The 27861-nt window shown below is 36.1% G+C and overlaps 1 protein-coding gene across 7 annotated transcripts in view; it reads left to right on the top strand.

Annotated features, from left to right (window-relative positions):
• Positions 1–27861, top strand: part of MLLT10 (MLLT10 histone lysine methyltransferase DOT1L cofactor) — a 136850-nt gene that overhangs the window by 79238 nt on the left and 29751 nt on the right. For all 7 annotated transcript variants that reach the window (XM_038126819.1, XM_038126817.1, XM_038126821.1 and 4 more), the window contains 2 exons: positions 1262–1831; positions 25287–25465. In XM_038126819.1, the coding sequence (XP_037982747.1) occupies positions 1262–1831; positions 25287–25465 (749 nt within the window). The remainder of the gene's footprint in view (positions 1–1261; positions 1832–25286; positions 25466–27861) is intronic.

The raw sequence follows: 27861 nt of genomic DNA, 5'->3' as shown, positions 1-27861 counted from the left end.
AAGTAATTTTTAGTAATTTTCACTGTGGTGTCTAGTAGTTGACTGTTATTTATGCTTTGTGATGGTGATTTTCCTTTTGAGTTTATGCAGTGAACACTTGTAAATTTGTCTAGAGCTCTTTCAATATTTCAGTTCTTTTTACTTGAAAGAAGAGGAAGTTTTTTTTGTTTAAATTCTCAAAATTTTAAAATTGCCTTCTGGAATTCCTCATTTAAAGAAAAATCTTACTGCAGATTGCAAAATAGATCTTTATTATATGCATGTAGTTAATATAACTCTTAAAATACAAAACGATGATATTTAAATTCTTCTAATTAGCTGTATTTATGTAATTTTATTTTAAATAAATTTTAAGTGGAATTCTTAACAATGTTGAGTGGAATACTAATGATAAAACACTAGTTTTTGAAAGACATGGGTTTTTAATACCTAATATCATAGGAATATTTTCTTGATGTTGTCATCAGTCTGAATTCTGTGAAACAGTACCCACAGACCTGTATAAAATCAGTGAATTTTAGTGCAAATAGATGTTTGTATTTCCCAAGAGTGCTTCTTTTTCTGCCTTGAATGCAGTAATACAGTGATGAAACGACTGCATTCCAAATACTGAAGAAGGAATGTAATCCTATTACACAAAAGATCTTTATGGTTCTGTGACAGTGCTAAAGACGTCTTAAAATGCCAATTTCATACACTGTTTTTCACTTTCTCTCTCTTACTTTTGAAAAATATGTCTTCTATGGAACTCCTCCTCAGCTGGGGAGAATTAAGCCCAATTGTTGTTGTTCCCTTGACCTGTGTCAGACTCTTGATTTTAGGTAGAATGGTAAGGAAGATTGCAGGCATAGTGTATATGTGATCATAGCACATTTCTATCAGCTTTCTTTTTATATAGCTGTATGTTCAAAAAAAAAAACTGCTCCAATTTGCACGAAGTGTTTGTTATGGCTACAAAACATGATGGATGTTGAAAGTGCCTAAGCAACAAAATTGTTATTCTTCTTTTATTCATTTTCATCTTGTTTGTGCCCCAGATGCAAATTTGAATCTCAGACAGGAATCTGAGAATCATATCCAGGAAAGTGAAGATCAGCAGGAGAACCAATCCAATGAGTTATTTAAAGAATTCTTTAGCTCTTGGTAAAGCTTTTTGTAAAGTCCTTTCACATTAAATTTTTTTGTTCTAAGATCATAATACTTCCCATCGATTTTAATCAACTACAGGGAAAAACATAACTGTACTTCTTTCTCTTTTTAGGAAGCTTTTTGGGTACTCCTGGGAGCATAAAGTCATCTTCTGGAAGTTCAGTTCAGTCTCCCCAAGATTTTTTGAGTTTTACAGACACAGATCTGCGAAGTGACAGTTTCACAAATTCTCAACAGGCTTTGTCAACCAAAGATGTACATAAAGGAGAGGCTGGGAGCCAAGAGGGAGGAGTCAATTGTTTCACTTCCTTAATTGGTCTCCCTTCATCGTCAGCAGCTGTTCCACAATCTAAAAACTTTGACAGCTCACCTGGAGACATAAGTAATTCAAGCCTTACTTCTACAGCGTACAAACGAGCTCAAACTTCTGGACTAGAAGAAGAAACTGTAACAGAGAAGAAACGGAAAGGAAATAAGCAAAGTAAACATGGGCCTGGTAGACCTAAAGGAAATAAAAGTCAAGAAAGTCTTTCCCATCTTTCAGTTTCTTCTGCTTCCCCAACTTCATCTGTGGCATCTGCTGCAGGAAGTGTGACAAGCTCTGGTCTTCAAAAATCTCCAACTTTGCTCAGGAATGGAAGTTTACAAAGTCTTAGTGTTGGTTCATCTCCAGTGGGTTCAGGTAGGCTTTTGTAGGATTTGTTTTTTTACCTCAAAATATGTTTTTATTATTTTAGCTATAATTCTGAGTATGCTTTTCAGGAGCATAGTATCATTTAAAGTATCATGAAAATCACACTGGGGGAAAAAGGACTGTTGGAAAAGTAAGTTTTGTTCACGTATAGGTGCCACTGTGCTGTGGGTGGCTGTAGTAGATGGACCTGTGTATTGACCTAGAGGCTGTACAGCAGGTTTTGAAGCTGTAGAGGGAAAAGTTGCGTGTAAATAGGTTCTTTGAAAATGATGTGTGACAGGTTTAGCTAAAAAAAGTGATAGTTAGTATGGACTTTATTGTGTGTGTGTTCTGTTACACAGAGAAAACAAAATTGATTCTCAGGTATGTCAGCTTTGCTGAATGCATCCCTCAGTTCCCATTTTAACTGAAAAACAAAACGTCTACATGGAGAATGACCAATTTAAACATGTAAAATTATATTCTGAGTCAGGACTCCTGTGCAACTGGATGACATTTTCATATTCTCGTGTGCTGTTTAGCAATTGAAATTGGCTGGTTTGTTCTTCCTCTGTTCTAAATGTTATGCACATCTGGGGCTGTGAGAGGCTTTCTGTTTCCAGTAAACCTGTGTGTGGAATGGCCTGGCAGGATACTCTCATCTACCAAAGTCTTTGTTGCTCTGAAGTTTCTTTCAAAGCTTTTGTGATGTAAAAAATAACAAATTACCTCACTTTTGAAACGTCAAACTTTTTTTTTTCTTTTTTTAATTTCTTTTTCTTTTTCTTAATTTTTCTCATTTGGGTGAAGAAAGAGAAGGAGCTTGAATACTTGCTTCTGGGGAGGGTTTTATGCTTTTTGTATTGTATATTTTCACTCTAGAAGCAAGAGATATTTTTAAAATATACATAGTTCAAGGAAAAACCCCTGTATTTCTTTCAGAGCAAGGCAGGTACTTAAAAACTTGATGTCAAAGCCGCATTGTTTTAAAGCAGTTAGGTACACACAAATGATCATTTTTATTATGTGTAATAATGGCAATAGCAGTAGCAGCTATATTAAAAAATACTTTTCCTATATAAAAATCACTGGAGGGAAGTGGCATATGATAAAACTTCATAGGTCACTATTTATCTTTCTGTTTAAAATACAGTTTTAAGAACACGTTTACCTCTTTTATGAATAGTGAGCATCTAGCAGATTTATGTCAGTGTTCTGATTATTATAGTATGAGCTTTCTTATTCCTTTATGATCTCTTTGAGGTGGATTATGTATTGCTGTAGTTGGGGTAGGAGATAGAAGTACAAGGTCTTGGTTTGAAGTGACTGACCCACATTTCCCCTCTTACATTTATCGTAGAATATTCTGCTCTCGTCTGCTCCTTGATCAGGCCTTTCCTTTTTCCAGGTCCATTCTTGCTTCCTTTGTCCTCTTCATTCCTTCTCAATCTTCCATCTAGAAGATGCCAGTGATAATGTTAAACTCTGTGTGAATAAATACATGGATGGAAATACCATGTCTGGTTTATTACTTTTATCATGATATTCGGCCTCTAGTTTCACATCTATTAAGTATCCTTAGATTCTTGGTGGCCAGCATTACACCTGTCCTCTAAAAGAGATATTTTCTGAGGATGCCAAAGAACATGGATATGAATAAATGAACAAACAAAATTCATAAATAAAATCTCCCTAACAAAATCAAGAAAACCCAGAGATACAAAAACAAATAGGATGTCTTTGAGCACGGGCTCTTAAATTTGTCCAGAAACTTCTGCTTGAATAACAGCTTATTCTTGTAATGTACTCTTCTCCCTCATCTCCTGGTGGTTTTTTTTTTTTTTTTTTATGGTTGTAGTGCTGCTCTCCTTGCTTCATCATTAGCATGTTTAGGTTTAGCAACCCAATAACCCAATTTACAACAATTTTTTGTATTGCAGTGAAGAAGGACATATGAGTCTTACCAGTATTATCAGAAACATGTATTTTCTCAGGAATAATATGCTAATACTTCTCTTTTCAATGTGCCCACTACATTGTTGAGTAACAAGATCCAAGTGAATCTAAATTATTTGATCCAAGCCCTCAGATAAGATTTTTGTGCATGTGAATGTAGTGAGTGAAAACACAGAGTGCTCAAGTCAAAAAGTTTTTATTGCCTCTTACTTGGAATTACCTTGATACCTCAAAGAAGCCGAATCAGGAATGAGCTAGCCCATGCTAAGCAAAGCTTCTGAGGCACTTTTGCAAGAATCTCCTCCTCTTTTTTTTTAATAGTCTTCCAAACAGCAGCTATGTAAAGCTATCATTCTCTTTCAATTTTCTGAAGAGTACTTGTTGAGATCCATAAAAATTATGAAAAACAGGACTTCACAGATGTATGATAATTTTGTTCATAATTAATTTTCAAATGAGATGAAGTGTGAAGGGAAGCGTATTTTAAAAGGTAACACAGATTCATCATGTGCTATTTATACATAATTAGGTGTCTTCCCAAAAAGTTTTATTCAGAGTAAGTATATTCAGCTAATTTTGTAGAAATATTTGTCATTTCCAAACTTATCCAGTCCAAAGGGCTTCTCTTTTCCTGCTTAATAACAGCAGTGTACCATGAATATTGGTATATTATAAGGACGTGTTATTAGAAGCCGTTACAACACATACACTCAGGTTGTGTTTGCCATGCAAAAGATCTGATGTGCTCAAGGTTAAACTTAAATGTTCAATCTTAATGCTATTTTTTTTTCTGAAATGTATTCATAACCTGACAGGAAACATTTTATGCATTACTTTAACACTGTATTCAAAAAAGAAAAAAACCTAACTGTTGAAAAATGAAATAAATATTAAATTGGAAGAGTGATACAGAATTTTTGCAGTAGATGTACATTTTACTAGCACTCTATTTAAAAAAAACCCCACCAAAGTTCTTTAGATATCAGCTCATTTACAAACCATACTTCTCTTTTTTTTAAGAATTCACAAGCATTTAAAGTTTATTGTCTAAAAAGGCCCAAGTTATTGGAGGAGTTATATAAAGCTAATAATGGTCCACCCCAAATAGGGTTGATCTTTGAGTGATTTCAGGATCTGAATCTTTTAATAGGGGAAAGTGTGTATTGATTTCATCTAAACTCCGCTATTTTACAGAACTATCTAACTTTCCAAGTCAAAGCTGTCCAAGCTGTATTCTCAGGATTGAGTTCATTCTCAGAAACCTTCTGGGGAATAATATTTAAAGATTTTTAGTCTAGTATTCTATAGCACTTGTGTCCCTCAGCAACAGGAAAAAGAACATTCTGTGTGATGTACAGTAACTTCTGACGTTTGTGGAATAATCCAGCAATGTAAAATGGAAAGAAGTATCAGAAGTAATCTGAAATTTCTGTTTCATTGTGCAGTGTCTTCCAAGTTCAGCATGGATGCTTGCTGCTGCAATTCTTACAATGCTTCAGGCACTTCTCTGTCTTTCCCGGTTCTGCTCTTGATTTCAAATGTACAACGAATTGTACAGTATCAACTTCAGTAGCTAAGGACTTCAGGGGATTATTTGCTTCAATATTTTAATTTTTTGTAAAATTGATTTTATGGCATTATGTGTACTGTAAACCCTAAAAAAAGGCTTATACTTTTTTTTTGTTGTTGTTCTTTAAGAAGACTAGAAAACATTAAATTACCAAGTGGGCCTCAAAATGGTTAGCCCATTGTTTCAGCACCCTTACTGTGTCCATCTTCTGGAATTCCTTTGTCTTGATTGAGGTTAAATTAGAATTTGTCTTTCTAATTTGTCTCTGCATCCTATATATATTCTGCCCTTAGCCAGTCTTCAATATGCTCTGGTTGGTAACACTAGACCCTTTTTGGAATAAAAGACTCATCCAAACCCAGTATTATATTTTATTAAAGCAGTATTTCAAATTCTGAGAAACTGTTAATGTTTTTGGCGCAGGTCCCTCTGAGTTGATCTTGTCTTGTGCAGTGAAGTTTCAGCTTTGTACATGAGTTTGCTAAATGCTTCAGATTAGTTCCATGTATTTTTTGTCTCCATTTCCATCTGATTCAAACAGTGCTGAAACCTTTGTCAGTGTTACAGACGTTGTGCTGTGCAAGATCATTGTACTGTTAAGCTCACTGTTGCTCTGATGACATAAGGGAACTCTGCGTTTCAGAACAGAAGAGTAACTTGAAATTATTGAGATACGAGGTTCCTCAGTACTTATGTTGCATCTTCATGATGCTGTGTTTGAAGTTTGACTTAGTAGCTGAATCTACTGGGAGAAAAAGTTGGAAAAATTATTCTGAAACAGTTTTTGCTATTATGTTTATCCGCAAAGTGCACCAAAGCAGAAGTCTTGCTGTGTTAAAAAGCCAGTTTGTATTCAGAGGAGATAGAATATAAAGAAGAAATTGATACTAATTGATACTAATAGATACTAATGGCATTTAAGGACTAAATGCATGGAGAATTTCATTCTTCATATTTGAGACTGAACAGAAGTGGTGTTGAGATTGGTGAATAATGTACAAGATTAAAATGTTAAAATGGATGATTGTTGGTGTAGAAAACATGGAGATGTTCATCAGGTAACAGGGAAGAAATCACATGAGGACTTAGTTTATGAAAATGGGGATTATCATGAAATGCATCAGAGTTCTTAAGTAAAACAGTTGTTATCAGCAGCTACAGCCAGAAGTATTGACATTTCCTGATGATGAAAACCTCCTACTTCCATGCTTTTAGACTGTCAGTGTTAAATTTCAGTAAGTCTTTAAAACGCATGAAGTTATGAGAAAGACTGACAAGTAGTTAATGTTATGCAATTAGGATGTGTTTGACAGAAGGAAGGAAGATTTTAAGACATACAAAGGTGCAATGATTAGTGGTGGATATTGAGATTTATGGAAAATAACTTATTGGACTGGTTTTATTTTATTTCCCAATTTTTTAATAGAAGTGGTATAGTAGGTGTCTACATTTCAATTGATACAGCATGACATTTAAAATAAAGACTTGCAATGCTAGGAAGTCAGAAAATCGTTCCATGAACTATAATTAATGGATAAGTTTCAATTTTATTTTGTTCATAGAATTATTAAACCAATGTTTGCATCATTTTGTTATTTCCCCTTATGCTCAGTTGGTCAGAACATGGTGCTCTTAACACCAAGGTCACAGCTTTGATCCTCAAGCCACCAAAGGGTTGGACTCAGCAATCTTTGTGGATCTCTTCCAATTCAGAATAGTCTGTGAAATCTATTGGAAAATGCTGCAATTTTTGAGAAAGTCTGGTTATGAGGCCAGGGTAAAATGAATCTCTTGGTCAGCAGTAAAAACTAAGAGTTATGTTGGTAGAGCTAAAGTAGAAGATTATCTTAGAAAGATGGATGTATACTTGCAGGATAAGGATGGCCTTCTGGGGAAAGAAGGACTGTAGAGAAAAAGGATAAAGGTGATTAATCAGTTGTGTCTGAGTTTGCAGTGCTGAGCTGTGTTTAAAAAATGTTTTAATGCATAAACAGCAAGCTAATGAGAAAGGCAGCTCTGCATTCAGAGTGTGTCTGGTCTTTGAATACTACGTATGGTTCTGTGATTCGCTCTGTGTAAAGAAAAGAGCTACAAGAAGGATTCAATGACTGAAAAAAAGTACATTATTGGAGAACAGCTAAGGAGTGAGTTTATCAGACATGGATATCATATGAGGAACTGAAAACTGGTACAATGATCCTTAACCTAACAAAGAAGTAAAACATCATCAAGTGGGAGAAAGTAATAGTTGAACAGATCTCAGTTCTGAAAATGTATTTTCTAGAAGATACAGTTTAGTCAAACATATTTATTTGATTTGCAGGTGCAGGAGTTCCAGAGCTAAGAAGTCAATGTGCTTGCAAAGATTCTTGTTTGATCCTTACCTATGAACCTAATTCTAATATTTTCTCTTTGATTTTTGAAAGAAAATGTAGCATGGTGCATCAGTTTAACATAGTTTAAGTAAAAGTAGTTAAAGTAGTTTGTAACTGGGCAAATAATGCATTTCAAAATACAGTAGTTGGTAGTAAAGTTTCAGGCAGCATGAGTCTGCTAGAATTAGTTCCCAGTATAGCATGTTCTATGCTTTTGTCAGAGATTGAGGAGTTTAAGTCATCTTTGCTGCTTGCTCTGAGGGTTCAGGGTGGTTTCTAAAAACATATGTTGCAAAAAATGTGCTTGGATGTAATAAATAAGAATTCCTTGATTTAGAAGGCTGTGGAAAAAAATACCGAACAATGAACTTCCTGACAGAGATGTGTTTTAAAAACAGTTCTGAAAAACTTCTGAATAATGATGGAGAGCTGAACATTAGTATACTTTAGGGGAAAAAAAAGGCTGTTATCATCACTGTGACACTCATTTCAAGAAGGGATAGAAAAGTTACATCACAATTAATTGGAGTTACTCTATACATGTTGCAGGTAGCAAAGTGCTATATTTATTTATGGTGCTAATTTCCTCCTAAAGTATGACTATGAATATGAAAGTGGAGAAGAGGCATACAATGATTGATATATTTAAAACATGCTTTTCTAAGAGTCTGAAGCTCTTTGCTAGACTGAAATATCTTTAATTTGAGAATATTTCAATTTACAAAAATGTTTAGAAGCATGATTTTAGTTATGCAAAAATAAGTACTCTTCCTGGTCAAGACTTTTTTGGTAATTGGGTACTGGTAATTGCTGTTTTCTGTTGGTTGGTGGTTTTTGGGTTTTTTGGTTGTTTTTTTTTTTTGGGGTGAGGGTTGTGGTCTTTTGGGGCTTTTTTTAAAGTTAATAGAAAAGTACAGTATAGTGCCTAATTGGATGGGCAGCTGAAAACAAGAAATTTTCAGCCTGTTCCACTCTTGAAGTCTCCAAGCTGCCTGACTTGCCATGGAAGCAGTGTTCTGTGCATGAGATGCAAATCAGCCGCCTTGTGAGTGTTGCAAGACCAGAAACTCTTGGAACATCACTTCGAAACAAAACTTGATTTAAAACAAAGCAAAGTTTTCCTTTCTCAAAAAATTGTAAAGTTTTTGGTTTTGAGTGAAAACAGATGGGAGGGCTTTCTGAAGCGAAAAAATAATGACCCAGGGAAGGGAAGCTCTAATAACTAGGATGGAGCTTCCATGTCAAGCTGCCAAGGCCTGCTAATTTCAGAGGAGATCTTGGCAGCTGTGGAAATTCATGACTAGTTAATTGCTGTATGAGAATGTGTTGGTCAGGTTAAAATAGAAATTTTGAAGATTTTATCTTTAAACTAAGTTCCCAAATTATGGTGAGTCTGGGCATTAGCTTCTATTTAAATGTCAAAGTATGTCATTATTTATTTATTTATTATACTCTGACAGTCAACAGCAAATAGTATGTTTAAATTATGAACTTGTAATACATTTCAGATGCTAAAAAAACCTTCAACAAAGCAAAAAAATCAATATGGGAAAGGGAATGTGTATTTTCTTGACTTCCCTTTTAGGTCTTTCGTTTAATAACAAAATAAAGAAAATTTTGGTAGTTACTAGTTATGGGAGAAAGACATAGTTTTAAACAGCTTAGCAAAAAGATGTAAATATTTCTAAACTGTTTGAAATACTGGTTTTATTCAAGCTTTGTGAGTCTTCTACCCAAATATTAATTTAATAACAAATACAAAAAATTCTGCAGGTCTGGATTTTTGCCCGTACAAAATTATTTGTGGAACTGGTATCTAAATACAAGCTTTTTGAAACATAATAAGTATCTTTATGATTACATTGACTGTTTATTAGTTGTATCTATACTGGCAGAGAAGAAAATGGGCTGGGAAGGGCTTAAAGGCTACTTAAGTTTCTGTGCTTACTACTTTCCAAATTTAGCTATAAATCTGTTTTGTTTGGTAAGGGAAGGTTTTCAGTGAAGTTCATAACCTTTTTGTAAACTGCTTGCTTTTATATTATGTTTGACTCATAAGCCTACAAAGTGCCTTGTATATATTTGGTGTTGGGTTTGAACTCCTGATAAAAACTAACTTACTTTAGGCCTGGGTAATCTGCATAAACTACACTGCATGGATGAGATCTGGCTGACAGCTTTGCTACTATTGTTGTCTGCATAGTGAAGAAAATAAATTGCCTGCTTTTCCAGTGGCTGATGGTCTTTGCAGATACATGGAGTAAAAGTGTGTGGTATTACCATTATTACATGAAAAATATATGGGCAGAAAGAGAAAATGTACTGAAACTTCCAGTTTTGTGCTTAGATTATGTTAGTTCTTTAACTCTTATTATAAAACTAAGAATTATAATTTTAAATAGAGCAAGGGAATAAGGAGACACTGTGAAGCAATTAAGATTTCTATCCTGTCAGATGTCTGTTGCAAAACTTGATCCTTGCTTTAGAGGTGTATCCCTTTTCTGAAGATACATTCCTTAATTCTATTGCTGCTTGGAAAATAAAGTGAGATACAAGTGTTTGCTTACTTGTAACTGTTTAGTTCCCAGAACCTCCTTTAAAATGGCTTAACTTAAAAAAAGGACTTTCAAAATGGTATCAAATTAAGAGGTTTTTTGTGTGTGTATATATATATATATATATTTTAAAATGAAAATATTCATCTTCTTGAGTGTGAACATTTTTCAGCATCTGCAGTCAATTACTAGAGTATGGCATTCTTTGTAAGTCAAATGTGAGATAGCAATCAGTCTTTTAACTCCATAAAATCTGTTAAAGGTGACATGGGAACATAAAAAAAAATGTGTGTGGGGGAGGGTAGAGAAGAGACTTGACTATAAAAGGAGCAGTAGGGTTTTTTACCCTTCCTTGAAAATTGTACTTTTCAGATCTTACAGACTTTCAAGTCTTTAGAAATCAAATATATCTGAAAAATAAGTGATGTGTATGTGTTGAGAGTTCTTGAAGCTTTTTTGTCCTTCTGAAGATTGTCCAATTCATATGGTAAATTTTTTTTGTTGTTGTTGTCAGTCAGGGGTGACAACACTACAGTCAGGTTTTTAAAATCAGATGGAAGTGTACTTAGCATTTAAATTTTCCATTTATTTGATGTGAAGACCTGCAGTACCAGAAGTTAAACTGACTGAAGGTTGTCTCAGGATTATATTTGGGGGGAGGCTGTGATGTCTAGAGCTGTTGTTGATTATCATAATAATTTCTGCAATTCCCTTGTAAAGTTTCAAAAAGAAAATAAAAAAATATAAATGCTAACATAATACAGTGGCATAAAAAAGACTAGTTCCCTTAAAATAATTGAGCTTTTCAGTGAAAGATGATGCTCCGGGACAAATCCATTAAGACTTAGAATGGAGAGATTCATGTGACACTCATATAGGATGACACTCACATTTGTATAGGAACTATACTGCTTTTTAAAACAAATATAATAGGGCGAAGTGTGTGATTATCAAGTCCCTGTGCTACCTTCATATGTAAATAATTTATTTTTCTCACTTAAGCAGGTTATATAGGACTAAGCACAGCATCTTTCTGAAGCTCCAGGTCGCCTGTGGTAATGTAGCGTGTCACTTGGCACAGTGCTGCAGCACATGCATTCCCACAATTCTGGCTCTCCAAGGGAGGATGTGCAGCCAGGGGGGCCCCTGGTAGCTCCATGTGCATAAAGAGGTGTCCTTATGGACAGTAAGTGACAGTGTGTCCCAGTGCCTTTGCACTGTATGGCGTTCTGATTCTGTACAGACATTACCTCTACCTGCACGATGGGCATGTAGATCCATCTGAATGGGAGCTCCTTTTGATAAATTTCCCCAACATGATTAAAACGCAGAAAATTGGCAGCAGTAAGCCAACAATGTATTTCCAGAAGGTTACTCAAATAAAACTTTCTTTCAGGAATATTAGGCATACCTGAAAAGCTGTTGTAGGAAATTGATATACAGGTATGCCATATACGCAGTGTGCTGTTAAAATTCTTAGCAGGACAGTTCTTGCAAGAGCTTTTGTGCTGGTAATGCAGGAAATGGTAAGTGAAATAAACTATTTTCCATTGTTAGAAAAGCCACTTCTTATCTGATCCTGACTGTAAAGCCATTTTTGTCCATTTGAACCAAACTGGGATTTAACACCTAGTTTAGATGCAAACTCATTGCTTCATATAGCTCTTTATATACTTTTTATTCAGCTTTTAAATAGAAGTCTTCATCCTTCAGTGTCAGATTTGGTAGATATGTGAGAAGGCCATAAGTATAACAGGAAGAAAACTGTTCATCTTGACAGTGATCTAACTTGCTGCATACGTTTTTGGGAGAGAGAATTACGTGCAATGGTAGAAGGTTCAGAAAAGGGTCCTCACTAACCTAAGTAACAGGAAAAAATGGAAAATTTAGGTAATAAAAAAAGTGAATGAGCATCTGTGTTCTTTGGACCAGTATAGCTCTAGAAATCCGAGTTGACAAGGGATTTGTGGAAGCTGGTAATGGAACTGAAGAATACGAACGTGCGACTGGGACTTCTGCATGAGTAATCCTGTTAGATCCTACATACTTGACTTGGTTTTATTTCTGTTTCCCATTGTTTATTTGTTTTGAACATCTGTGAGATAAGAATGACTAGAGATTCCAAGTAAATTAAAAAAACCTCAACAGAACCTCCCCCAGCAAACAAACAAAAAAACAAACACATGCCTCATCCCTCCAAAAGAAAAAGTGGCTCATAAGCTGTCAATATAGTTAGCTTTCACATAAGAATGTCAAATACAAATTGTTGGAATTTGTTTTGTTTGGGTTTTTTCACTTTTTTTTGCTTAAAGCATGATAACTGTCATGGACAAATGCCTAATCTGATGGATTTAGGGCTTGGTTACAGCAAACAGCATCCTTCCTAGAGACGAAGTCACTAGCCTTTTTTTCTGTTTTGAAGTAATGGTAAGCTTAGAATGGAACTTAAGGTTTTTTATGCGTAACCAATTCCCTTAAAAACAAGTAGTGAACAGCCAGAGAGTGGTAGCTTGGATGTAGGTATTAATACTGAATCATTTCAGAAATAGAAATGAATGAGCTGGAAGCATTCAAGTTTTTTCTGAGTAGGATTGATTCTAAGGAGGAGTAGTTGTAAGGCTCTAAGAAAAGCAAACAATAGCAGCTGCTGTAAGGATTGCATGAAGAGAGGAAAGATTTAGCCAGGACTGAGAGGAAAGTGGAAGAGGCACCCGAGATAGCAAATAAACAAAAGCAATGAGAAGTGAAGTCCAGATACTACAGCATATACATATATAATTATATAGTGTTATATATATATAGTTATATAGTTTTATATCTATATATATGTATGTGTGTGTGTGTGTGTGTATATATATATAGTTACCATTCACTGTCCCTAACCTTTCTTGACACCTTAGCATGTTGAATTTCAATTTGGCTGTACATTGTAGCAGAAAACTGGGTGGCTGGGAGGGGATACTTCAGTGCAGGAGTCAGGAAAGACCTAGCTGCCAATAAAGGCAGTTACACAGGAACCAAGACAGTAGCTCTTTTTTCCTTCCAGAATAAAACACCTTTTTTCATCTGCCTTCTACTAATTTATGGAGTGTGGAAGGGAGTGGTGGTAGGGCAACAGTTCTCCTTCTGTTCTGTGGAGAGGCTTGGGGGGAGTCTAGAATTAGCTCCATCAGTCACAAGCAGGGCTGATCTAGTGTTGGCCCTTCCTTGTGTAATTGGATGAGGTCTGTGTTAGAACAGCTAGTGTTTTGTTAGCTCTTTAACTGCATCTCTTCCTTGTTTATCTATGAAGTGTTATCTTAGAGTAGTAAATTTTGCATTGGGACATATCTAGTCTATTCTGCTTTGAAACTTTCTCATACCTCTTGAATGATGTTTGGGAATACATTGTATGTGATTGCTTGGATTAGTGGTGGCTCCTGTTCAGTGCAGTTTTAAAGAAACAAAAGCAGAAGGTGTAGCTTCAGCAGTCTAGGGCTGAGCTTGTTGGAATAAAATAAAAAATAAAGAAGAAGAAAGAAAAAAACCCCACCACCACCCCAAACTTCCTTCCAAACCTACCCAATGATTCCTTAAATTTCAAAGGGACTTTCTTCAGTTTTGAAAGCAATGATGGATCAAAATGGCTGCTATTTCTTCTGCACAAAAAAATTGAGCAGCACTGGAGAGAATGGATACAATTATAATCAAATAAAGGCTGTGGAGAGTAGGTGTGGGTGAAATGATTCTGCACTGAAGAGTGGCAGACTGCAGTTGCATTGTGTCCTCTGCACCTGAGAAAGAATTTGCCTGTATGGTATAATGTGATTCAAGTCATATCAGCTCTGTGCATTTTAGTAATTTTTTTCCTTGTAAATTATGAGTGTATTTTTGTGTTTTGTTAGTTCTCTGAAAACTGTTAAGAAGGTTAATGAAAATTATCAGTTTCATTTATTTCAGATTAATGCACTTCTGTCAAAAATCATACAGAGTTTTGTACATTGTGTGTTTTTTCTGTACCACAAAGTTAAAATCCTCAAACATTAGTATTTATGTTTTTCAGAGAACAGACTTTGTAAATTAATGCTTTAATTAAAATATTCCAAATTTTAGAAGTATTTCCATTGACGTACCTTTGGCTAGTTATTCAGTTTTAGTCAGTAGGTAAAAGTCAAAGCTTACATTTTTTAAAGTTGCTTCTTAGTTAGTTTTGTAATCTTTGAGTATGAATGACAGAAGTTTAAGACGTCTTTGTTCATTCATCTTTTTGAAATTAGGATATTCATAAGGCCCTTCAGAAGAGTTTAAAAATGGCTTATGACAGCAATGTTTAGTAGCTTCTACTGTGGCAAGAGTAAAGAAGAGAAAAATAAAGCATTAAAGGTAGTTGCTGGGTTGGACCCCAAATAGTTACTGCAGTCAGATCTCAGAGGCTGATGCAGGTATAAAATTCCCCCATGGGAGTATGACAGAGGTGTGTGCCCCACTGTGGCCTGTAAAATCATTTGATTACCAAGTCAAACCAGATGTGTAAACTGAGGGCTTTGTTCCTTAGTGTGACAGAGTGAATGAGCAGACTGAAACTAAAGTAATTGAGTAGTCTTGAGGTCATTATCCTAGCAGGAATAAGCTGGTGGGTTGAGTGGAAGAGGGCTGGTATCTGCTTGGCTGTCACCACTCTGCAACTGGGCATTACAGTGCTGTGGTGCTGTGTTGGAGACTTCATTACTGCTGTGGTGCTGTGTTGGAGACTTCAGCTGCATGGCAGAGGATGTGAGTGTGTTCTGGCACTTCAGGATCAGAGATCAATATTGATCTCTGATCAATACTCTCTAAACACCCCAACCCATGAAGGAAAGGAAGTTCATGTGAGCATCTCCTTTGGTATACCACTAGTTGGACGTTCTTTCTATGTATCTGAGTTGCTCTTGAACTGAGCTCTCTAAAGTCCAGGAGACACAAACATTTCCTGTTAGACTTGATTGCTTGAGTTCATCCCAATCTATCAGTGAAGCGAAGCAGATGCCTTGTGATTAAAATTAGCAAGGCAACTTCCGTTTGAGTTTCTAAATTTGTTGCAGACAATGAAATTAAAATCAGTCTTTTCTTGGGGGGACTGATTGCCACTGGAAAGAATTTGAATTTTTATTTGTAATGCTAGCTTTAGAATACAGCTAATTGGCATGTACTGAAATGTTCTTATACTTGACATTCAAAATCTAACCAACACCGATAAAAGAAATGTAAGTAAAACATTATAGTGGCTAGGAATAAATCCATTTTACAATTTGTGCTACTGTAAATGATCAGAGCTCTAATACAAGAAAGATGTATTCAGGTATATTATTGTTCACTGAAATTCCTGTCTATACATACATTCTTTTGTGCGTCTGTTAAACATGATCTTAACATGAAGCCCTTTTTCTCCTAACTCAAAAGCTTTCGTGAAGTTGATGAATGCCATACATAATGGTAAGTTATATTAGAATCTTTTTCAGAGGTTCATTTATCACAAAGGGTAGCCTTTTGTGGAAAAGCCTGATTGAAGGTCTGCATATTCTATGGATTGGGTGAAATACAGGTCTGCAGTGCGTCAATTGTTCAGTACTTGAGTGAAAACTTTGTAGATTGTCTGCAGGAGCCTGATAGGTCAATAGTTCCTCAGTTCTCTTTTTATGATCTTTTTGTATGTGTGAAGTAAAACGATAACAGTTTTATTCCAGTTCTGAGATTCTTTTCTTTAATTTTGTGAATAGTGTTTTCTAGTCCTTCTTCTGTGCTCCATTCATAGGTGTGTTACAGTGATGTCTACCTCAGGCATTCTCCCACTTCCCTTCCTGACTACTTAAATTACTACAAGTAATGCATGTGAAGGTAGCCTTGTTTTGTCCATTCTTTGTTCTGACAGCCTGTTGCTGCTCGTTTGTGTCACTGATAACAGAACTATCAATTTCAGAGGGAGCAATATTGAATCTTTAATGTACCTAATGGCTGTTTCCTTTTAGTATTCAGCATTGGCTTTGTACCGCTGTTTCTGTATTCACTCATAGCCAGTGGAAATGAAATATCTTATTAAATTAGAACTTGGTTTACTTTTTCAAGGCTATTGTTAGTTTGTAGGAAACAATCATAGCTGTATTCACAAGTTACTGGAAGATTTAAAACTCTCTCATGAAGCTAATTTTGAAGATTATCAAGTTTATTTCTCAGTGTGATATTTATTTGATGTCAGGTGATCTGTTAATACAAATTGGAAATTTTTATCCATTTGTCCCAGCCTCAAATAGAAGTTTTCTTAGTGCTGTGCAAGTATGTTAGAAGAGCAGTGCTGTATGCATTGCTAATTGTATTGACTTGAAATTCAGTGAATGCAAAAGAATTTATATGTTTGAAACTTTGCACGGTCAAGTTTTTTTTGCATTTGAAGGTGGCAGTCATTACAGTTTTATAGAACTTTTGCTTTTTGCACTGTCAGAGCCATGAGTTACACCTGTCAGGCAGATGTCTGGAGTGGTGGGTCTCTTAAGTAATAAAAATTTTAATATTGCATTAACTTCATGTTTCATAGTCTGTGTGTGGTGAGAAATACTGAAATTTCTCTAGATTTGCTTTGCTTTAGTAAAATAGGTTTAGCTTTTTTTCCTTTTGATATAGGGTTTCCCTCTCACTCTCCCAGGTAAACAATGCTCTGAACCAGCTTTGAGATGAAGGAAAGCAAGCTCACCATTTTTCTGAACAAAAATAAAACATCTGAAGGGTATCTGACAAAGTGTGCTGAATTTGGACTTGGTGAGTTTCTGCTGTTTTATGAGCAGAGCCTTTTCGCTGTTTAATGTTGAAGAGGTATAGATTCACAGGAGCGTGCAGAACAGAAATCGATGGAATGCCATTTGTGACTTCTTTCCACATTGCACTTCTTGTTTTTTAAACTAGTGGCACAGATAGTTGGAAGGCCATATATTGCCAAACAGTAGTAATGCTTTATATAACTTACTGTTGTGGAGCAGCATAATGGTAGCTATGTGTTTGTTTTAGAATGGTGTTTGGGCAGGATTTATCATCTAATTACCTTCTGTGGGGTAGTGGGGTGGTGGTGGTGATGTTTCATGATACTCCCTGAGGTTAAGTTGGTTACTTTTTTCCCCCAGTATTGCCTTTCTCTCTTTCCCTCCCTCCCCCCATCCCAATATTGTAGGGCTCTTGTTTTGTCAGAAGCATGTATCTGGATGAAATCCATGAGGGTAGGTAGAAATTTTGATAATATGAACAGCAAGAAGAGATCTTGTCATGTGTGTTTATATAGGATGAAAAGAAAGTATTAAAACTTGAGATAAATATTTAAATAAAGGAAGATAATTTACTCCAACAGCATATTCAGATTATGTGTCAGGTAATGCTGAGGATTGTAAATGTCACTGTCAGTAAGAGTTTTGATGGAATCTGTGTGAGGAGCTTGTTTTTTCATTGCACTGAGTTTAAGCTGGCTGCACATCAGCAATACAGTACCGAAAAGAAAACCTGCGAGTTTTACTTTGAGTGGAAACAAATACAAGTTTGGAGCAGAGAGATTTATTATTAATAGTTTTGCTACAAATGTGGCCAAACCCTGTCAGTTGAAATTCAGTGCTGACAAACTCTGAAGGAGGAAAGATAATAGCTAAAATATTGAACTGGTTTCAAAGAATCTAGTCCTAAAGAAGAGGACTAGCAAATGGAGTCATGAAAGTGGTTCTATTGAGATGCCTGCCTTAATAGAAAGGAGTCAAGACCCTTGAAGGCAGACAGTGGCACATGGCAGTTTTGCCAGTAAGAGACGTGGTATACTCAGTGCTATGTTTTGCAGTTGTATAATCAACTTCTTATATCTTTGCTTTTTTCAAACCTTTTTCCAAAACCCACAAAATTTTCAGTTGAGAGATGGAAAGTTGTCCCTGCTATTCACTGTGTGATAAACAATGTGCTTTGTCCTCCCAAGTCACACTCTGGATCTTACAGTCAAACTTTTTTGACTTGACCTTGCAGTCTCATCTCTTTTTCTATGGGTCTACCACTGAAAAGGAGCACGAGGGATGAATGTATCTATACATGCATATATATGCACATGTAGAGCATACATATCTCTTGGTAGTTTTAGTGCATACGTTAAAAAAAGACTAGGAGAAGCAATGACATGATTATTTTATGTTAGAAATAGCTGTAAATTGTAATGTTTGCTTGTTACCTTTCTGTGGTAACTTCAGTTCTTGCTTGTTGTGTCGTCTGTGTTATTTCATACTCCTCTTTCTGTTTTGTTATTGATTGTTCTGTCTTATGCTGATTTTTGAGTTGCAGTGAAATAGTCATAATACAGAACAGATATCCATTGTGTCAGTCTCAGTACTGTGATTGTTTTTAGAAGACAACATGTTTCCAAAGAAACTTCAGTTCTGTAGCCTTGGCCTTTCCATCAATGCAGGCAAAATTCAGTATTTATGGTATGATTTTTTTAACAAGATAATCTAAACTAAACAGAATCTGTATTGAGTGTGAATTAAAATTTTTGAATGTAGCCCAACTTGGGCAGAGTTTTTCAGTGTTGATAAAAAGGCATCTGCCTATATTGAAAAGCATGGAGATATTAGTGCTCAGCTAAACCATCTAAATTGATAAAAACGAAGAACAAGAGCACTGAGGTGGATTGCTGTCAGAATGGTTTGAAGCTATGCTATGTTTTCAGAGATCTTAGACAAACACAGTAATTTTTTCTGAAATCATTAAGAAATGTAGATCACAAGTCATGCTTCTATTCATGGATACTCATTAAGTGAGCCTAAAACTGCTTTGCTTTTAGTTTACTGTATTTAAGTAACTTAGGCTTGTATGTATCAGCTCACTGTTACAAAAGTGAACATTTTAAACCTTAAAAAGTTAAGATCTTTATCAATTGTTCTTACCTATCTGTTTAACTTTCTCTTTTACAAAGATCTTTTTGTGCTGTGGCACATTTGAAATACAGGTCTTTTTTTGTGGTTATGAGCATATGTGTCTGAGATATGGTCATGGAGCTCTTTATCTTAGTATTCTATTCTAGAAGAGTACTTGAAATCTTTTTGACTCATGGTGGAAGAAGCATGAAATTCTTAGCATGTCCTATTTCATAAAGCTGAGTTAATTGTGACATGTAAACAGGCAGTTATAAAGCTTTTCAAAGATTAATGTGAGAAGTCAGAACATCTGGAGGAAACAAGTGAAAGGTGTTTTGTGCCTGTGTTGGCCATCTTCCACCCCAAAAATGACTGCACACTTTAACTAAGGTGTAACTTTGCCATGAGATATGTTATGAAAAGTTTCATCTGTTCAGAAAGGATTGGAAGATATTAATTGGGGCAAGGCCGGAAGCATATTTAAGGCTAGTAATTGCAAAGACCGTTCCTCACACTCAAAATTCATACATGATAGATTTCTAGAGGCTGGGAGAGCATTTGAGGAAAGTATTACTGCATGCTTGCCCTTTTTTTGTACTTTTCCTTGTGCGGCTGTTCACTGTTAGAGATGGACATAGTGAGGTAGAAAAACAGGACCGTTCTCCCTGTCTTCCTAGTCTAGCATGTCATCTGTCTTCTCATGTCACATTCAGACCTTTTCTCTCAGGGAGAACGTTTATCTCAGGTGGGCTATGAAAAATGTGGGTTTGAGCCCTTCTGCAGTGGAGGGCTGCAGTGTAAGACCTGTAATCAGCTTGGATTAATTCAAAGTGGGAACATGACTGCTGACAGGAGTGGCCATCAGTGGACATGGAATCAAGTGTAAAATACCATTGTTCACTCTAGCAGGTGGGACTAGCTGAACACAGCAGACCATTTCAGTAGCACATGGATTGGTTCTGATCCTTCACCCCCACCCTGTTGTTGAACACATTTCTGATTGATTATAGATAGTTGTACAATCAGGGGTTTGACCATAGGGGTGGGAGTAGACAGGAGAGATTTCCTGAACATCTTTTGCTGGCTGAGCTGTGAAGGATTTGGGGTGAATTGTAATGGAGTTTGATAGCAAAGTTCAGGTCTTTGTTGTATATGTAGGTTCTCTGATCATGTATTCACCATATATATGTCATATTGCTGTGCTGGATTGTGTTCCTCAGCTGTGTCAAGGTTCTTGTCAAGTATTTTGGTCTTTGACTGTAAATCCACTCTACAGAGTATTTTCGAAGGGAATAATTGTGGCAGTCTGCCTTCTGTCAATAGGTATGAAACTGGAGCAACTGTTTCAAAGTTAGAAAACCAGTTTTTGAAAACACGTCCAGTTGGACTTTATATCTTCCCTCCTCCCGCTCCACCCCCAGCACTGTGCATTGTTTGGGAATTTTGAGTCTGTGGGGTTTTTTAAACTTCTACCTCAGTTCTAGAGAGTACTCAGAATGCCCTTTGTGAAAGGAAGCCATTGACTGTTGATCTGTGTCAGGCTGCTGTGCCCCCATCAAAAAAGGATGCCCAGTCACTGAAAGGGAGGGAAGTGTAGCTTGTTATCCAGCTGCAGATCAGTAACTCTCATTTCCGTGCACCTCTAGAACTGTTACTGCAAAGTCTTGTAGCAACCTATCTGAAAGTGAGCTCTGCCACTTTCCTCATCCCCAGCAGGAAAGTAGTGTGATTATTTGATACTTAGATTTCAGATTTTTTCATGAAGGAAACAGATTGGCCCTAGCCTCCAAGTTCATTATCTCATAAATTTGAGTGAATATTGTTGTTGCCTTGGCAGTTGAAGTGCAACTTTCTTCTCCTTTGACAACTGTAAAAAATTATCCATTTTTATTTGCTTCTGTTTTCCATTAAATTCACTTCAGTTTATGATCATATTACAAAATAACATAGTGGAGTACTTCTTCCACTGTTAATATTGTAGTGGAACAGAACATATTCTTTCTTATATAATGGAACTTAATCAGATTTTTGTACATGCCTAATTACTAAGGAAGTGACTGCTTCATGCAAAGACACTTTTTCATTTTGCATTTTATAAGTAAAGTTGCCATGGGTTTAGGGGTGACTTTTTGAGACTGCCACACCAAGTGAAGGTACTGAAAACGTGTTTATAGCTTCAATTTGTGTAATGAAGTTCTTGTTCTTATAACTCGAAATTTCCTTTTATTTCTGCGATTTCAACTATGAGTTCCCTTGAGGCTGTTGTCCCAGCCCCATGCCCATCTGTCCTTGCCCAGGCAGGAAGGTTTTGTAGTACTTAGCAACTTCTGTGGACCTACAAGTTTACATTTGAAAAATAGCCTCTTTGGTCATACTCTTTTTATTTCTGAAGTTTTGACAAAATGCTAAGATGAGACACCTATGACAGATATCTCAGATCTTCCTCTTCTTAGAATTGTTGTAATAGTTTCAAGTAATAGTTTCAAATTTCTGACCTATAAAAGAAAATAAAGCTTTATGGAGACCATTTTATGAGCTTCCTAAGGAAGTAGTCTACATGTTGTCTCTCTTGATTTTGGCCTCCAGTGAGCTTGAAGTCTGTTGTCCAGTTTACAGAAAAAAAAAGTATAAAGCATGTATGTTCCTGTAATAGGAATGGATGGTGTATGGGACAAAAGTAACCAACTACTGCCTGTTTTTTCTCTCTTGCTGAACTAGGCAGTCACCAGCATAAGAAGGGAGTGTAGTAGAGCTGGATAATGGAGGGGCCTGTAGTACTAGAAAATAAGAAGTGAGAATTTCATAGCTAGATGCAGAAATTGTGGTGGGAAAACTTAGTGTATTTATGTAGCCTGTGAGATGCAACACTGTGGAAATCCAGGATTTAATCAGTATTGTTAACTTCTCTGCTCATGGAACTACTTATTTTTGAGATTTTGAATAAAACCACTAAAATTGTTCTGTGTGCTACCTGATATACATTGCCAGTTTTGATTTGAGGCTATTTTGTTTCTCACTATCCTTGAAGTGCTTTTATATCCTCTGTTACTGAATGTTTAATTGATGGTGCATTAAAAAATGCATATTTTTCAGTCTGCATTATCTGATGTGTTCCCTCCTCTATAGTACTACCTACTTTTTTTTTTGGTTTTTTTTTCAGTTGCCTTTTTGTTAAGCCTTTCGAGCCAGCAGTGTAGGCTACTATATGTGCATTTTATCTGTTAGAACCTGCAGTCCATGTTCTGCAGCTGTGTTAGTGGTGGGATGCACAGTCAGACTTTACCTGAACACTGTTTGTGTTCTGGTTAATGCTGAAGATTGTATTGACCATGCTGTTTATGCTGCTGGCAAATTACACAATGCCATTCATCAAAGCTCTTTGGCTTTTCAGTAATATGGGAAGGACTTCAAGGTGGTTTGTTTGTTTTAAACATGAATGTAGTTTACAGAGATTGGCTCAGGTTTTTGTTATCATTCCTTCCTGATCCAGAAAGTGATTTATCTTTCCCCAAACCCCAAAGGACAACTTAATATGTTAGAGACATTTCAGATGTGTATCGTCTTGGCTTTCCAATATGATATACATATAGTTTTTATACAGGTACTTTTGAAATGGTGTGAAAATCAATAATTTATTTGTATGTTCAGCATATAGGTCTTATTTGAATGCTGCATGGAGTAGTATCTTGGTTGCATGGCTAGTTCCAGAAGGTGCATGTACTTTATGTGTTAAGTGAGGGATTGCTAAATGGAAATACTTATCCCAAAAAGAGTCTGCTGATAGGTCATTTTTGTCTTGTATTTTGCAACAGCAACAAATAGTGTTTTTAATATTACTACAACAGCTGGCAACAAATATTAGCTTACCTCATTCCACTGGCAAACTAGTTTGCTGCTTTTCTTTCTTTTGAAATATTCTTTTGCCTGTGATTTCATAACTATCTGCTTGTATTCCTGAATTTTATTTTTAAGAGGAAGAATAAACCTTATCATTAAAATAGAAGCAGCAGAAGCTCTGCAGTTATTAAATATGTAAGATTTTTAAAAATCAAGAATTAAAAAAAATCTATAATAGCTTTAAAATGTTGGAGTTGTTTTCCCTTTCTGGCAAAATATCCTTAATTTTTAGTACTCGTCTCTCACCAAAAATTTTGTTTTCTCCTCTCATTGCTGTTGATGTTTTATGAGAGTGGTAGTGTTTGTGGTGATGAGCTCTTATGGTTTACTCAAAGGTGCTGTGATATTTCATTATTTTTATTCTTAAATTTTATGGTTCCTAAAGCCTGATAATTCATGAGAATCTCGTATTTTCAAGAAGGTTTGTATATTTGTTTGACTGCATTCAAAAAACAAAGGGTTAAATCTCATCCTTTTTATTACTTTGAAATTACTGATTAAAAGCAAATTGATAAATCTTTGGAAGACCTGTGTTATATTTCAGTTTTTGTGGTTGTAGTTATGTCACATTTAAGAGTAGACTCAGTAGCAAGGCTGTTCGTTAATCATGGTCATTTTGGTGGTGTGTAGGGATGAATTAGAGCAGGATCCATAAAATGTTTTGTCTAGTTAGATGATCCAGCTAGAACTGGAAAAAGATTACAGCAAAGGGAACACTTCAAGGATCTTAACTACCAATAAGGCTGTAACTGTAGGTTTTGGGGATGGTGACCAAACAAACCCAAGGAGAGGGGGAGGTGTGCTAAAGGGAAAAAGATACGAAGGTCAGTAGGAAAGCAGAGCGGGTATGGAATTTCTCTGTGATGAAGAGACTGGGGAGAAGAGAAATCACCAAACTTGGTTAGGCAGAAGAGAAGTGTTGTCGCGATGTGTCTTCAGGTGCTTTTTCGTATCTTCTTTCTCTAGTGGGTCTGGCTGATTTTCTCTTCCATTTTTCTTGACAGTTAATAGAGTCAGGGAATTTAAGATGCATCAGTGTTTGCATATTATGTGTGGGTTTGGATGATGTTAGTCTCCCTTGACTGCCTGTGCTCAGAGGGATATCTGGGTGGCGAGTGGTGTTTTAACATTGCGTATCTTCTTATTGTCACTGCCTTCTTCAAATCATTATTTGTATGAGTGACAAACTAGCCCCACCCTTTGCCTTCTAACTGGCATTTCAGTTCTGTTGCTTTTTTTGATCTAACCATGTTCATTCTACTTCTGTTTACTCCCTGTGGCACTCTTCCTCTAACTGCAGTTCAGTGCTACCATGCTTGATATTCCTTGGCCAGCTGACAGCTCACTTATCTAATGCACGTGGAGCCTAACGGTTTCATAGACAGGTACTACTTCTTGTCCTGGGCTTCTGGTCAGTAGGGTTTTTTTTCCCAACCTCTATAATGAACTTTACCCTGCATGTAGATGAACAGAAGTAATGGCTTCACAGAGGGGTGTGAACTCTTCCTATTTAAATTGCTAACTTACAACTCTGACTAATATTAACGTGTTTAGTCGTTTATTTATTTGTTGGCTGTTCTAGCAGAAATGTTAGTCAAACATTCATATAGATCATGGATGGAATTATAGTTTGTGAATAAATGAAATACCACCAGTTCTATTGGCAAATCTGAGTACCTTGTCCTCAGACTTGCTGTCAGTATTTTTCTGAAAAAGCACAAGCAATCCTTAGTTGCCAAAATTACAGTTTTGAACAAATGTATGTTGTTTAGTAACGTTTACTTTAAAGTTAAAAAGTATTTTTTCCATTTGTACGGTGTGTGTTCAGTTACATAGCCCAATACTTCATTCTTTAGTTAACAGTAATACATTGAAAGAACAAACTCTGACAGCAGACTCAGTTGAAGGCAGGCATTTTAGCAAAAAATTCTGCCACTGTTAATATTTGAGCAGTTTGTAACGCACATAAATATTTGATTTATCACATATGTTTTACAAAAACTTAAAAGTGAATCAATCTGTGTTCCCTGAACTGTAGAATGTTAAATGACGAGAGCACTTTTATTAATCAGCATGGTTAGAATTTCTACACAGGAGATTTCTGCATTACGTATTAAGTGATCTTGTTTGTCTTGATTAATTTTCTACTGCATATTTACATGGTTACTAGTAAACAGAGGGAGGGGGAGAGAGACAGATGCATGTAATCGTTTTTGTAATTTTTTTCAGGTATTTTTAGCAGCAATGATGTAGCAGTATCATTTCCAAATGCAGTATCTGGCTCAGGATCTAGCACTCCCGTTTCCAGTTCTCATTTACCTCAGCAGGCTTCAGGCCACTTGCAGCAAGTGGGAGCTCTATCACCTTCAACTGCGCCTTCTATAACTACTGTTGTTGCTGCAACTCAGGTAAACTATCACAAGAGTTTAAGATAGAAAACCATGTTACTGACCTGCTTAATTTCAAGGTTAAAAGAAACAGTAATTTGTTTGGAAAGTAGGTAAATAAACATTATATTTGTTGTGAAATGTTGTAGTGGCTGAAAGTTCCCCATAGTATCGCGTAGTCTTAATTTGTAGAGCACATAGATTGTTTTAAATGTAGTCTGAGGAAGTGCTTATTAATAATAACTATATTATCACTAGTAGCATAAATGCTGGTTGCAGTTCATCAGTGTTCTAACCAATGTTTAATCAGAATATAAGAAAGGATTTTAAAAAGTAAAATATGTAAAGTTTTCAGTTTTTTATGCAAAAATGGTGGTATCAGTTAAAGAGTGGTTTGTTCGGGAGATTTAACAAATGGACGACTAGGCTAACCCTGGCAAAGAGATGGCCAAGGCTGACATCTTGGTAACAAATGAATGGTGACATATATGTTATAATTTTGTATTTGAAAAGTCATACAAATGAAGATCAATAGTTCATGTTTGATGGTGAAGGAATAAGGGAGGCACGTGAGAAGTGCAGAAGGCTGGCATAGTTGAAGTAATGAACCAGAAAAAAAATACCTTTATGATAGTTTTTTGTATGAATTTAAATTGACAAGATTACATTTATCAATATAAGAGAATATGAAGTTATAGTTGCTCAAAATCACCATGATTACTGTTGAAGTATGAAGGAATACTACAGTATGCATGATGATTTTATACTCCTTGTTTCTTGCCTTTTTCATTTTCTCATGGGAATCTCTCTTAGAATGAATGTATCAAATATGTATCTTTTTGTGTACTTATAAGCAACGAACTTGTAATTGATCTACAGTGATGTAAGATAGTGGATATAAACATGAAAAAATCAAGGTTCCTGTGTGTATGTGTGCACAAGCAGGTGTGTATGGATAGCAGAAATGCTGTGTGAAGACCAACACCGATTACATTTCAATATCAAATAGCAATTTGTTCTTATAGGCGGCGGTTCATATTTTACTGAATTCTTCTGGACTGGTTTTCTAAAGAAATAGGGTGGTTTCACCCAAAATTGAGTGGTGGTACTTTCGCACAAATTTATAGAAACTACTTCAAAGAAATTAATTGAAAATTTGGTACTTCAGGAAGTTCTCCTTTTTTTCATTTCTGAAGATCATTACACACTCTGACTCACTGACAACACTTAAACTGAATAGTTTGGAGTTTGGAGGAGGGGTTGCATCATAGTTTAGTAGCGGGTTAAAAGTTTTTAAAAAAACCCAAATAAGTCAATGCTCAGTTTTCACAGAGGGGAGGTTAGCCATCAGTGTCTTGGGAAGACTTGGCCTTTTGTACAGTTCAACACATTCAGAAATGGTCTGGGGAAAGGAGGAGGAGGAGGAACACACACCAAGTTTGCTGATTATGCTGGGTTATGCAGTGAGCCATTAAGAAGATCAGCTGTCACAAATTGCTGAAAGACCTCACCAGCCTGTGTTGACAAGGTGGTAAGAGGGCAAATAAAATCAATGTTAAAGGGAAAGGACAGTTTCTATTCAAAGCAGATATGGTACATGCCAGAAGAGGTACAAGAAGAACCATGGCAGTAAACAATGGCAAAGAACAGCTTTTTAAGGAGTGAGTAAATAGTGAGGGACTCGTGGCCTCAAAAAGAGACACTGAGATGGGATGCGACAAAGGTCTGTAAAATCAACTGACACGGAGAAGTTAAATAAGCAAGAGTTGTGCACCATCATTTCTGTTTGTTAACCTCTGTCAGAAGAAAAACAGATTGAAAAAGCAATTGGACAAAACCTACATTTTATGAGTCAGGAGGAGAAAGACCATAGTATTTTTTTCCCCTCATATTGTCACAAAAAAAAGAGAAGTATACCCTAGAAGATGGACTTTCTCTTACTGTTTAGCTGAACTAGAGAGCCCTCCATAGGTTAACTGCTTAAAATTCCTGTCCTTCCCTTGCCTTTGTTTCTTGTGAGTTGCCTTGGGGGCTTTTTTCTTTTTCATCCCCAAAGAAGCAAAGGAGTTGTGTATCTTGCCTCACTACCAAACTTGTTTTCAAGTGGTCATAGATTTACTTGTCAGGATCTTATTCACGGGTACTACCATTTAAAGAGTCTTGGGTTTGAGATACACAGGGAGATTCAAATTGTGAGTTTTGGTTGACAGCTGTAAAGGTGAGCTCCTGTATTTGAATTAACAAAGTCCTCCACTGCTTCAGTGAGTCTTCTTTGAGTGCATGATGTTCGTACTACCTTGGAGAGATTCAGCCAGGATACTCTAGTTTACCATGCAGTTGTTCTCAACTTGAGGCAACCCTTTTTTTTTTCTTTTTTAAATATCTTCCCCCACCCCTCATCCCCTTCCCATTTAGCA

Source organism: Motacilla alba, chromosome 2 (assembly GCF_015832195.1).
Source record: "Motacilla alba alba isolate MOTALB_02 chromosome 2, Motacilla_alba_V1.0_pri, whole genome shotgun sequence".
In the NCBI taxonomy this organism is placed as follows: Eukaryota; Metazoa; Chordata; class Aves; order Passeriformes; family Motacillidae; genus Motacilla; species Motacilla alba.
This window is presented reverse-complemented; position numbering and strand designations above follow the sequence as displayed.